General features: G+C 42.8%; 1 protein-coding gene across 9 annotated transcripts in view; it reads right to left on the bottom strand.

Moving 5' to 3' along the window:
• KLHL5 (kelch like family member 5) overlaps positions 1-13,957 on the bottom strand; it is a 154,929-nt gene that overhangs the window by 108,119 nt on the left and 32,853 nt on the right. Inside the window, exon 1 of one of the 9 annotated variants that reach the window (XM_025187961.3) lies at positions 2,916-8,042. The exons of 6 other annotated variants lie outside the window; for them this stretch is intronic. In XM_025187961.3, the coding sequence (XP_025043746.3) occupies positions 2,916-3,292 (377 nt within the window). In that variant the 5' untranslated portion in view covers positions 3,293-8,042. Of the gene's footprint in view, positions 1-2,915; positions 8,043-13,957 lie in introns of those variants that run through there. 2 more of the 9 variants (XM_075930564.2, XM_089778211.1) reach the window with 2 other exon arrangements.

Here is a 13,957-nt window from a genome sequence, read left to right as displayed (position 1 = left end):
AATGATTAAATGCAGCAACTTCTTAACCATTAACATTAACCAGGTATGACATTGCATACTGAACCCATAATTTACCTAAAATTCTCTCATTTAATGAAAATAAAGTCATGGAAAGAGTTAAAGCACAACACAAAAGAATACATGCATCAGGCAAATAATTGTACATGATAAATATTATGAGTGCAAACATACAAGAAAATAAAGACGCAGTTACTTGGGTAAAGGATAGGGAAGCCAAACAAGATCTGTGCTTCAATGGTGTTTCTAGTAATACACTTGCAAAAACAAAATAAAAAACAGAACTCAACCACCGTAGAAAATTAAAATATTATGATTACACACAGATTCCCCCTATACTTCAATAGATAACTGTAATACTCCACTCTTTATTAATTGCAGGTTGAGCCTCTAAAATCCGAGACTCTCTACTCCAGGAACATCTACAGATTTGCTAGATCAGAGAGCCCCGGCTTGCCAGGTTCAGAAGCACGGCTTGAGCTGGGCTGGCAGTGGGGAGCTTAGCCCCAGCAGGCTGGTGCAGTAGGGGGCATAGCTCCAGGGCTAGTGGCAGGGAGTGCAGTCCCAGCTAGGGTTGGAGGCAGTGGGGCCAGCGGCTAGGACTACAGTGCCAGCTGGGGCTGGCGGCAGGTAGTGCAGCCTCAGTCAAGACTGCAGGCAGCAAGGCTGGTGGCTGGGCATGCAGGCCAGCCCCGGTGATGCTTTCCAGGATAGGACTAGGAGGAAGTGTAGAGGCCAGACAGGAAGGTGAGAGGTGGGCACACTGGGCTACTTGGCAATGCTGCCGGGGTCAGGCAGTGGATCCTCTAGGAAGCAGTGGAGGCCTTCTCTCTCTCTTCCCTCATCTGACACAGGCCTTTTCTCTCTGCCCCCCTCTCCAGCACTGTGGTCAATGGCCAGAGGATAGGAGTCTGGTGCAAGGGGGCTACTTAGCCGGTCTCATGGCCAGCAACCCTCAGTTCCAGCTGGCCATTTTTGGTGGTGTGCCCCCAATGGTCACCCTGAAGTACAGCGTCCCTTGGAACAGCTCCCTCCCCTTTGCATGTTATGGAAAACAATCCCATTCCATGCACTTCCCATTTTCCTGGCACAACCAAACCCTGCCTTGCTTTGAGTTAGAAGAAGAGGAAGCTGCATACCAAATTTAGTGGTTCTAACTCATAACCTGTAGGAGATGTTCTTGAACAAATGGACTCACAGACAGACAGACAGGTGCACATTTCTAAAATATATAGATTGCACCTTGAGTTCTTCGAATGGAAGCTGGATTTTTATATCAATTTTCACTTTGAGAACATTCTCTTTTGCTTGTCCAGTGTTGTACACAGAAAGATGACACTAAATGAGTAGATGTTTTCGAAAATATTAAAAAGACTGAATTGTGATATATTCATGTAATCGGCAGTAACTGTTCAAATAATTGTTTACAAAAAGCAGACATTGAAAATCACCTCATAGAAAATTCGTAGGTAATGTCTCTGAAACTCATTTTGTTGATAGCTAAATATACTTATTACAGCAAGATTAAACTGTTTTTTTATAAAACCTCAGAGTTAAGTGTTTCATTCCCTTTATAATTCTGATAAATGTTTACAATTCAGCAACAAAAGCAAAGGCTATGTTGACTCCTAAACAGGGAGAATTATTGTTTCTCCCCATCCTGAAAGGATATAAACCATAAATTGTGCAGTGTTTATTCTTGTTTTCCCTTACACTGACTAAATTTTTCTATAAATGGGTATGCTCTTCAAAGGGAATGCAACACATTGAAACTACATTAATAAGATTGATGTTTCTCTAATACGCTTATAATAAAAACTCTGCCCCCTTTAAATAATGAGTCCCACCTCTTTAGAACACCACATCACTAAAAAATAAATTTAAAAGCTAGATAGCAAACATGAAAATGAACTTGAGATGCCAAGTTAACCTATTGTAACATTTCTAATATTTACAACAACAAAAAGGGCACAGCAAGACACATTACTCTGTGAAGTATAGTAAGTAAAAAAGGAGATAATGAAAATAAACTGACATTTTGGTAACAACCAAGGGGAAAAAAAGAATTCATTTTCCACCAATTAACATACAATATTGGTAAAAATAGTAGTGCTATATTATTTATTTTTAGCACCGGGATCAAGACGTAAGAAAAAAACAAAACTATTACCATAATTTATGGACATAATTAGGTTTACAATTTAAGATACTTATTGAGCACATCCACAATCAATTTAAGGCACTCTTCATGTTTCAGTCTGCTGCACAAGCTGGTTGTTTATTTCATCCACTGAAACTGATATATTACCATTTTTTTCTTTAAGTTGCACTCACATTCAGCTTTCACAATCAACATATAAATATGGACATTAAAATACAGATTTATATGTCCAGATTTACAACTGAAGAACACTGCAAAAATACATGTATAGGAGAAAATATAATTGAGATTTATAGCTAAAATAAATATTTTTCCATATGAAACTTTTATTCTAAACAATGCTTAAAGATTTCAGAGTTAGAGAAATCTTAACTACATTATTTCTTTCTAATTTAGTGTAAAACTAATTCTTAAGACAGCTAAACAGAGAACAACTACGTAAAATAGCCCTGTAAAGCTGGTGTGTACATATTCTTTTCAGTTGCTGTAAACAAATTTGCTACAGATTATGCATATTACAGTTACATATTAAATTAGTCATAGAAAATATATTCAACTATATACTCGGTCAGTCATGGCATTTTTTAATGCTTTTGTGCAATGCAACTATCAGAAAATTCTGAGGCATTTTAATCTAAGATAAATTATAGATCAAATTTGTAGACATGAAACTTAAAATGACATTCAAGACATGAAACAGCTACTAATTTCCCATAATAGGAAAATAATAATTAACCTGCATGAACTGCTGTCCGATTCATTTTCTTCTTCACTCGCTCCATCATCTGCTTCTGGTTTGTCAAGCCAACGTGCATCTCCACAATTTTCTGTTGTGAACTCAAATGTAGGGACTTCAGAGGAGGATGCCATTGGCCAAGGAGGTGAATTCTGGAAATTCTGTTGGCTAGACTTTCTGTAACCAATTGATGCCAAAGGTGGGTTACCTGGGTCTAAAAACTTTGTCCCACCAGTTGTTGCATTTTGTCCTCTGTTCCAGAAGTCTCCACGATGGCTGTTCACTGTAGAATTAGTGGTTGATGATTGGTGACTAAACCATCTCCATCTGATTTTTAAAATCTGCTTCACGTCAAACTCTTTACGAGAGCCAGACATCCTCAATGAAAGCAAGTGATCGTCTAGGCAACAGGGCAAGAAGCAATGCACATAAAAAAGGATTTGTGCATCCAACCAAGACTAGAGAAATACATACTCTGCCTGTATAGCAAGCAAATTTTGAAAGGGACTGCATTCACATACAGAAAAAGCCTTTTAAAATCATATGTCATTTAAAAATAAACAAATGGCAAGATTATGAAAAATAATGCAAAGAAAATACAAGATGAAATAGACACCTCAATCAAGAAAAATGCTATTCACACTGAAGCAATCAGTGCACTTTCTATTGTTTTCCTCTCCATTCTCTGACCATTACCTTTCACAAACATTAACACCACTCATTAAAGCCCTTTCAAATGCTGAGTACCACCCCCCTTTTTTTTAAATCACAAATGACAGAGAACGTAATTCCTATGCTGCATCTCAGAATCTCTACTGCTCTGCTGTGTTAACTCTTGCTACTACAAATGGGAAAAAAATCAGTGATTCTGAAAAGAAAATGCAACACTTTCTTGCACTGTTAGAAATCACTTGTAAAAAAGGCTGAAATTCCAATATACTGATTCTATTTCAGGAAAATCTGAACTGTAAAGTATTCCTTATTTTTTTTCCCATTATAACAAGACATGCATCAAATTATTCCTCAAACAGCCAAGATGGCTCAGGAGACCGGTCAAGGGGTAGATATATAGCCTTTCATCTTGACATACTGCTTTGAATCAAATTTAGGTCTGTAATGACTGAAAGTTATTACTGATGACTGCTAAGTAGTCTAGGAGAAATGAGCTAATGGTCTCAGTCTATTTACAATATCATGAAAACCATAATATCAACTGAAACTTTCATGAGGGGCCATCGCACATTGAAATACAGACATAACCTACATATCTATAACATAGAACACAAGATGTATGTATGTAATGTGTATGTAATACAAACATATAAACAATATATCATACTTGGCAATTACAACATTTTCATTGACACCTTACACAGCATATCTAGCACACTTCATTGCAATTTTATAACATTGATATTAATAGTATTGTAAAGTGTTCCACATATTCCATACAGCATCACACTTGTCTCCCTTCTTCTCTGAGAGAAATAATGAAAAGTTGATAACTTTGCCCTGCTAACTTGGAGTTGAATTGGGCACCATCTTTACATTTAACCAATATAACTTAACTTAACTTACCTGAGGTTTTTACCCCTTCATCTATGCTCAGCTGGTGGGTCTCACTAAAATAGTGAAACTCAGACCTCAGTGGGTCAGGAGCCAAATTAGCGATCAACATTACCCAAAAAAGCAACAGTAGTGTGAATTCCTTGATTCTTTTGCTATTTTTATATTTTACTATTAATTACCTTGTTTCTACGGCTATTCTGAAGCTATACCTTCACAGTCTCTTTTCTCCACAGCCCCAGAAGATCCAACACCTCTTGTAAACTCCAGGCAGGAGTGGCTCTTGCACATGGATTTTGCATGATGAATTGGGCTGTTGTACCCAACAGAGGAGAGCTGCTAGGTGGGCTTGCCAAGGTGAGCAATCAGGAAAATGTATTTACAAATTCTCAAGAGTTTTTAAAAGGCAGAAAGTGACTTCCAGACTACATGCCTCTTAGGAAATGAAGTTCATAATTATGACCACAGTGGTTATTATTCATATTCGTTTTGTTATGTTGCATGTGCCTCAGTTTCTCGGAGAACTGCACCAATATTTAGATGGTGACAGGGATTTTAGGTGTCAATCTCACTGAACGAGGTGACCCTACCCACAACACATACACAATGGCCAATGCCCTTTGTAACCTGAGCCAAGGAAGGGGTGTGGCCAGGTGACACTTTTTGACTGGAAAGGAGAATAAAGGGCAGAGTAAGGGCTTGGGACGAGGATGCTAGGTGTGGGAGTCTGTTTTGGGTCATTTGAGGTGCTGGAGGTGGGCAGGGGCCTTGGTTCTGAGCCCCCTTCCCCAAGATGGACTGGACTAATTGCTTCTGGTTTCTGTGCTGAGAAGTCTGTTCTATGCTGTGTCCCTGTTGATTAATAAATCTTCTGTTCTACCTGCTGGCTGAGAGTCACATCTGACTCTCAGCCATCTGGGAGTGCAGGGCCCGGTGACTCCTCACAACTTGGTGACACAAGATTATCCTACTAGGAGTTGCGTTCATCCCCCATTCTTTACATCATGCCCGGGGCTCTATTCCTCTCACTTTCCCCCTCACAACAGCAGTCTCACATTTAGCCCACCATACAATGGGCTCTATTTCCCCCTATTCTCTTCCCCCACAGCAGTATCTCCTGTTCTTCCCCAATGTCAGGGACTCTCTCTCTGCATCTCTCTTCCTTCATTCTAACAAAGTACCTTTCTTTCTCCCACACAGAAAGAGAGGGCTGAACAACTGGTGCCCTTCTCCCCACTAACTTAGAGCAGATTTTTAGGAGGTAGCAATGAAAGAAGGCATCTTTCTCCTCTCCCTCTAAACACACCTACTGGCTAATATCCTCTCCAGGGCGGAGGGAAACCTATTTCTCTTCTGTGATTCAGGTTGTCAATATGGAAAGCCATTGGTCATCAAGTGGTTGATTTTGATAAGCCAATTGATCTTGGTTGTCTCCCAGGAGATCATAATTGGCAGTTGGCCGACTCCCTCAACCTCTGGCTCAATCTTCACCCCCTGTGACGCGGGAACTTACCCCCGCACTCCCAGCCACGGGGACCACGGCCCCGCGCGGAAGGTCAGCTGGGGACAGGAGCCCGGCGCTGTGCGCCGGAGCCGGCAGGAGAGCGAGGGGAACCCAGCGTGGCCGGCGCGCAGGTGCAGGACGGCAAGGCCGGAACCCGGCCAGCGCTAGGGCCCAGGAGCACAGGGCTGGCTCTCGGAAGGGCGGGGGTCGGCCAGACGCCGAGCGGGGAATTCAAAAAGGGGGAGGAAGGAACAGGAAGGGGGGAGGCCTGGGCGGAGCAGGGAGGATTCTGCTCTCAGCCTCCTCCGCAGGGCACGAGAAAGACCCCACCTGGAGCGGCGCGGAGCCCAGCAGCGGAAGCCGACCACCCAGCGGAGACGACCGGAGCGGTGGGGAGCAGGACGGAGCCAAGCCCCACCAGAGAGGGGACGGTTGGGGGACGGATTGGGAAGGACCCTGGACCCGAGAGCTGAGCCAAGGACAGTGACGCTGCCAGCCCTGGGAGGACCGGCAGTGGAGCCCGCGTCTGGGGAGACGGCGGGGTAGAGGCCAGGAACGGGAAGCACAGGGCATACTAGGGCAAGGACCCTCGGACGGGGGGGGAGTGCCCAGTGGCCCCCGAAGAGAGACTCGGTTACACCCCCCTGCAGAGCCAGCACCCATACCCCATCCTACACTTTGCAGCCCTTCCTGAATCTCAACCTCCTGCACCAGCCCAGTAAAAGTGAGTGAGGGTGGGAGAGAGCACACTACAAAGAAAGAGGGATGGGGTGAGCAGGATACGGCTTTGGGGAAGGGACTGGGTAGATCTTGGTATGCCCTTAAATTAAGAAAATGATCTTTGGCATAAAAAGGTTGGGGACCACTACAGTAAGTTGTATGGAAGAGATGAGCAGGGATACTGTTGTGCTGCAAGGTATTAATGGATGTAATTGTCAAATGACAATGACTCCAGTTGTGCACCATTTTCCCTCTTTAGATGTTATGATTGTCCCCAGAATCACTAGAAACCTGACCAACGATACTTAAAACCTTCCTGAAATTTTGGAATTGATTGGAAGTGGCAGTAAAATATTATCACATACATAAAGAAATACCAATGAGGTCAGCCAACAATGCATTGTTTTCCAGATGATCGTGTTAATATTTAAACAATTTCAGTAAAATCATAATTTAAAAAATAAAAAACATGTAAGATTGCAGTTAGAATACAACCACGATTTAAGATTCAAACAAAGAAAAAATGGTACCTTTTTATTTATCCCCTCTGTGTTGTTTAATTGTGCTCAGTGTTCAAAAAGGATGACAGATGAGATAAGACAGGACAAGAAGTGATAAACACATTAACAATTACAATTACGTTCACATACTTCCTGTGTCTATTCAAAGTCACACCTACTTACATGTCAGCAACAAATTGTACAGCAGCAGTTAGCATGGCAAAGTCAACACAACAAAGAGACAGACCTGGATTCTATCTTTTGTTTATATTAACAAAATATTTACTTTAAATTCAAATTGCTCCTGTACAAAACAAGGAAAGACAATGACAGACTTGCCACCTCTCATGCTTTTTCTACTGACTTATTGGGACTTTGGGGGAACTCCTGCCAATTTATGCTTTTTCTTCCAGCATAAGATTATGGGCTCAGTCATTTGGAGAGATCAGAGATTAAAATGTGTGGTATTATGAAATAAGGATTTTTTTTCAATTTTCTTGACTTCCCTCATAATTGAGATTATACAAATTTGGATTTCCCACACAACCTACCAAGAGATAATAATAAAGCACATTTTTAACATCTTGTGCTTAAATTATATGAAATTATAATCCGCATTTTTGTAATAAGTTATTATTTATGCATTAGAATTAGATACATTTTACCAAGATCTTCAATGTAAATTAACAATTGCTCAGGCCTATGTTGAGATCGAAAAACCTTTATTGCAGACAAAACACAAAAAGAAAAGAATCCATCTTAATTCTCAGAGTCCAGTTAATTTCATAGAATCATAGAATAATAGGACTGGAAGGGACCTCGAGAGGTCATCAAGTCCAGCCCCCCGCCCTCAAGGCAGGCCCAAGCTCCGTCTACACCATCCCTGACAGATGTCTATCTAACCTGTTCTTAAATATCTCCAGAGAGGGAGATTCCACCACCTCCCTTGACAATTTATTCCAATATTTGACCACCCTGACAGTTAGGAATTTTTTCCTAATGTCCAATCTAAACCTCCCCTGCTGCACTTTAAGCCCATTACTCCTTGTCCTGTCCTCAGAAACCAAGAGGAACAAATTTTCTCCTTCCTCCTTGTGACACCCTTTTAGATATTTGAAAACCGCTATCATGTCCCACCTTAATCTTCTTTTTTCCAAACTAAACAAGCACAGTTCATGAAGCATGGCTTCATAGGTCATGTTCTCTAAACCTTTAATCATTCTTGTCGCTCTTCTCTGTACCCTTTCCAATTTCTCCATATCTTTCTTGAAATGTGGCGCCCAGAACTGGACACAGTACTCCAGCTGAGGCCTAACTAGTACAGAGTAGAGCGGCAGAATGACTTCACGAGTTTTGCTTACAACACACCTGTTGATACAACCTAGAATCATATTTGCTTTTTTTGCAACAGCATCACACTGTTGACTCATATTCAACTTGTGGTCCACTATGACCCCTAGATCCCTTTCCGCCATGCTCCTTCCTAGACAGTCGCTTCCCATCTTGTATGTATGGAACTGATTGTTCCTTCCTAAGTGGAGCACTTTGCATTTCTCTTTATTAAACCTCATCCTGTTTACCTCTGACCATTTCTCTAACTTGCTAAGGTCATTTTGAATTATGTCCCTATCCTCCAAAGAAGTTGCAACCCCACCCAGTTTGGTATCATCTGCAAACTAAATAAGCGTACTCTCTATCCCAATATCTACATCATTGATGAAGATATTGAACAGTACGGGTCCCAAAACAGACCCTTGAGGAACTCCACTTGTTATCTCTTTCCAGCTGGATTTAGCACCGTTAACAACAACTCTCTGACTACGGTTATCCAGCCAATTATGCACCCACCTTATCGTGGCCCTATCTAAGTTATATTTGCCTAGTTTATCAATAAGAATATCATGCGAGACCGTATCAAATGCCTTACTAAAGTCTAGGTATATGACATCCACCGCTTCTCCCTTATCCACAAGGCTCGTTATCCTATCAAAGAAAGCTATCAGATTAGTTTGGCATGACTTGTTCTTCACAAACCCATGCTGGCTATTCCCTATCACTTTATTACCTTCCAAGTGTTTGCATATGATTTCCTTAATTACCTGCTCCATTATCTTCCCTGGGACAGACGTTAAACTGACCGGTCTGTAGTTTCCTGGGTTGTTCTTATTCCCCTTTTTATAGATGGGCACAATATTTGCCCTTTTCCAGTCTTCTAGAATCTCCCCTGTCTGCCATGATTTTTCAAAAATCATAGCTAAAGGCTCAGATACCTCCTCTATCAGCTCCTTGAGTATCCTGGGATGCATTTCATCAGGACCTGGTGACTTGCTGACATCTAACTTTCCTAAGTGATTTTTAACTTGTTCTTTGTGTATCCTATCTTCTAAACTTACCCTCTCTCTGCTTGTATTCACTACGTTAAGCACACCTCCAGACTTCTCGGTGAAGACCGAAACAAAGAAGTCATTGAGCATCTCTGCCATTTCCAAGTTTCCTGTTAATACTTGAAGTTTCGTAATACCTGAAGTTGAGAGGAAAAGTTTTTTTCCCCCACTTGGAAATTGAGTACATTTGATGAGACATACATATACACACACACACAAAGGACACCATAATACCATTTGTATAGTGACTTCACAAGCTTGTGTGACCCTTGTTTAAAAAGTTAGATAGGCATGGCTATGAAAAAAGCACCTCCTTCCCCCAACCTACACAGCTATGCTGATCAAACCCCTGCAGAGATGCGGCTATGTCAATAGAAGACTACTTCTATCATCGTAGCAAATTTTGTTCAGCAAGGTGGTGTTTGTTGTCAATGGAAAAATGCTTCAGTCTGTGTAGGCTGTGTCCATACTAGGGGATTATGCAAGAGTAGCTATACTGATATAATCTCTGTAGTGCAGATAAACCTTCAGAAGTTCAGATCCTGCAAAGCCTATTCATACGTACTTAACTTAATGAGACTACTTGCAGTGCATAATTAAACATGTGTATAAGTCTTTGCAAGACTGGGGCCTTTAACCTGCAGATCAAAGAATCTATGCCTAAGCATGTCTTTTCACAGTAAAATTTTAAAAGGTGTAATTTTCTACTTTATAGCAAATCATAAAAAAAGCAAAAAATTTACCTAAAGGCACACCATCCTCTCTTTGTTAACATAATTCTTTTGAAATTAATGGGAGTTTTATATACTTACTGTGGACATACCCCTAGAACTTAACAGGCTCAGAATCAAATGATAAAAGAACAGCAATTTTCTTGAAAAAGCAGGAGGCTTTGAGGCTGTAAACACATAAGCGCTTCTGTAACTTTAGTCACACGAGTAATTCCATAAACTTCAACATAACTGCTCAAATGAGCAAGGTTCTGCTAATATTTTGATATATGTATAATTGCCACCATGTGTATTTGAATCCAGGACCTCTGGAACTTATCATAGGAGCCACTCTCAGCTTAGGCTGTAGAGCTCTCTTGTTCTTATCTCTTGCTGTAAGTGGGCTAAGTGCCACTGCATGGGAGAGTGAACAGGGTAACAAGTGCATGACTGGGAGTTTCATTTTTCCAAAATCTGAATTCTGAACAATTTAGATTGGCATGAATAGCACTATCATTAATCTTGCAGTTGTGGACAAAATATATAAAACTGTTTTACTGAATTCTTTCAGTTAATAAATAACTTCCCACAAAAAGATCTAAAAACTAATTAATTATCATGAATGGGAGGAAAGCGATACTGACCTTTTAAAAAAACTATTAAAAAGGAATTCGTGGCACTCACAATATTAGACAATATACAAGGCCTGTTTCACTGGTCCAAATGCTGAAACGTCATAAACAAATATAATTAATTAGAACCTAGATCATAAGGTCAGCAGATGCTATTCAACCTCAATTAGTTGATCTAATGAAATATGGTAAGAACATAAACAGAGGCAGGAGAGAGATTTTATTAGTGCTTGACTTTTGTAGATAGCAATCCATTTCAATTTGTACATTTTCATAAGGATGTTACATACCCAGAGTGCTAGAGAGGACTTAATCTAAGTAAATACATATGCACACCCATTAAAAAGGTAAATCTAATTAAGTGTCTATTATTTGATATTTATGAACATAGATTAATTTTCTGTTAGGAAACTGGAGCTTAAAATTAAACCTCTAAGTGAGCAGAAATATATAAACAACATTTTCTGAAGCATTTTCAAGATCTGAAAACCCGTACTTTTCTACTCAGGTCTTTTTCTGGTTGTTGTTGCTGCTGCTGCCATTTGGCTTTACACAATTTTACATGATCATCATCCAACATCAATACAACATTAGATAGAACAGTCAGACTGAAAATATATAAAGCGATTATACCATTATCTGTTCATGCTGAATAGTTCTTTTGTCCTTCAAGTCAAGGCCTGGGAGACAAGAGACTCAGCTGATCATTAGAAGATCTTAATGTTCGATTTAAATGTCAACTAAGAATGAAAATATTAAAATACAATTCAAGAGCACAAAGTCCTTATTTTAACTGCTGTGATTAGTCTCTTCCAGTTCCAAAGACTGAGCTCTACTGTGTGTGATATTGTAATTCAAACTTTAGAACATAAATTAAACTTGAAAAATTGATACAAGATAGAAATATTTCAACTGCCAGTATCTTCAAACACACACTATGCTAAGCATCTATGCTGAGGCACAGATGAATGCCTCAGCACACTTGAGAGTTTCACTGATCACATGCATACTTTGGAATGTTACAGGTCTTGCAAAAATATTTTGTAGACATTTAAAAATATAAAATCAGATTACAATATTACAGGCAGTCCCCGGGTTACGTACAAGATAGGGACCATAGATTTGTTCTTAAGTTGAATTTGTATGTAAGTCGGAACTGGCGTCCAGATTCAGCCGCTGTTGAAACTGACCAGCAGCGGCTGAATCGGACACGCCTGGGGCAGAGCAGCTGGAGTGCTGCTGGGCTGGTCTGGCAGCGCCGACCCTTGGCGCAGCGGGACCAACCTGGCAGCACCCCAGCTGCTCTTGGGGACGCCTGGGGCAGAGCAGCTGGGGTGCTGCTGGGTTGGTCCCGCAGCGCCGCTCCTTCGCGCTTCTGGACCAACCCGGCAGCACCCAAGCTGCTCTGCCCCAGGTGTTCCCAAGTCAGCCGCTGCTGAAACTGACCAGCAGCTGACTACAGGAAGCCCGAGGCAGAGCTGCTCTGCCCCGGGCTTCCTGGAATCAGCCACCGATCAGTTCCAACAGCGGCTGAATCTGGACGCCTGGGACAGAGCAGCTGGGGCGCTGCCGGGTAAGTCCTCGGCTGCCAACCCAGCAGCACCCCAGCTGCTCTACCCCAGGTGTCCCCAAGTCAGCCGCTGCTGAAACTGATCAGCAGCGGATTCCAGGAACCCTGGGGCAGAGCAGCTCTGCCTTGGGCTTCCTGTAGTCAGCCGCTGGTCAGTTTCAGTAGTGGCTGACTTGGGGACGCCTGGGGCAAAGCAGCTGGGGTGCTGCTGGGTTGGTCCAGTAGCGCCGCACCTCGGCACTGTGGGACCAACCCGGCAGCCCCCCAGCTGCTCTACCCCAGGTATCGGCGAGAAAAGCCTGGTCTGCTGGGGGGGGGGGGCGCACTAGCTGTGCCTCTCCCCCCCCAGCAGACCAGGGAGACGCGGAGCGGCTTTTCTCACCGCGGAGGATGCAGGCAGCGGGACCGCCAAGACGCGTCGCAGTCCCGCCACCCACGTCCTCCGCGGAGAGAAAAGCCTGGTCTGCTGGGGGGGGGGAGGGGCACACTAGCTGCACCCCCCCCCCCCAGCAGACCAGAGAGATGCGAAGCGGCTTTTCTCGCTGCGGAGGACATGGGCGGGGGGACCGCGGCGCGTCTCGGCGGTCCCGCCGCCCACATCTCTGCGTCTCCTTGTTCTGCTGGGGGGAAGCGCCCCCCACGCCGCCGGAGGCGGCGACAGTGGGGGAGGCACCCCGCACTAGCTGCGCCCCTCCCCCCCCCAGTTTGTAACTAGGGGTCCGACTTAAGTCGGACTGACGTAACCCGGGGACTGCCTGTAGTTGAGTGAACGTATTACATACAGACTAAAAAAACCTACTTGTGTCTGAAGGCAAGTGGTTACATTTAAAGAAAAATAGCCCTCTCTACGCTCCTTTCTTTGCTACACCCAGATGGCAGCGGCCTGAGAGGCACTTCAAAAAGAGGAGCTTTATTTAGAGCAGAGACAGCATTCAAATTTATAGCACCATGAAGGCCACTGGAGGACAAAAATTGGACCTTGCTCTGCTCTACATCTTATTCATATAAAAAAAATAAATCCTATGACATGTCTCAGGATATATCCACAAATTTCAACATCCCATTGCTATCCAAACGAGGGATGTGAACAAGTAGTCAAGTAGATGATTAACCAATAATCTTAGACTTATCAGATAATCTTCTTGACTACTTGCATTTCTTCCATGCCCTTGCTGCCTCTGTATCAGGGACAACAAGGGAGGAGCAGGAGCTGGTACTGGGAGGAGCTGGCTTAAAAGCCAGTTCCCTCCAGCACTGGGTTCACAGTACTGCCTGCCTCCCCGCATTGCTGCTTCTATGAGAGGCAGCAGCATGGGGGAAGCGGTCAAGAGAAGCTATCATGAAACAGCCTCTACCTGCAGCGGGGCCTTGTCTCACCGTGGACAGAGACTGCTCTGCATCCTGTGGAGCAGCCTCTGTTCACAGCAAACATGGGCCCACCGCAGGCGGAGGCTGC

This window comes from Pelodiscus sinensis, chromosome 4 (assembly GCF_052426305.1).
Source record: "Pelodiscus sinensis isolate ZL-2025 chromosome 4, ASM5242630v1, whole genome shotgun sequence".
Classification (NCBI taxonomy): Eukaryota; Metazoa; Chordata; order Testudines; family Trionychidae; genus Pelodiscus; species Pelodiscus sinensis.
This window is presented reverse-complemented; position numbering and strand designations above follow the sequence as displayed.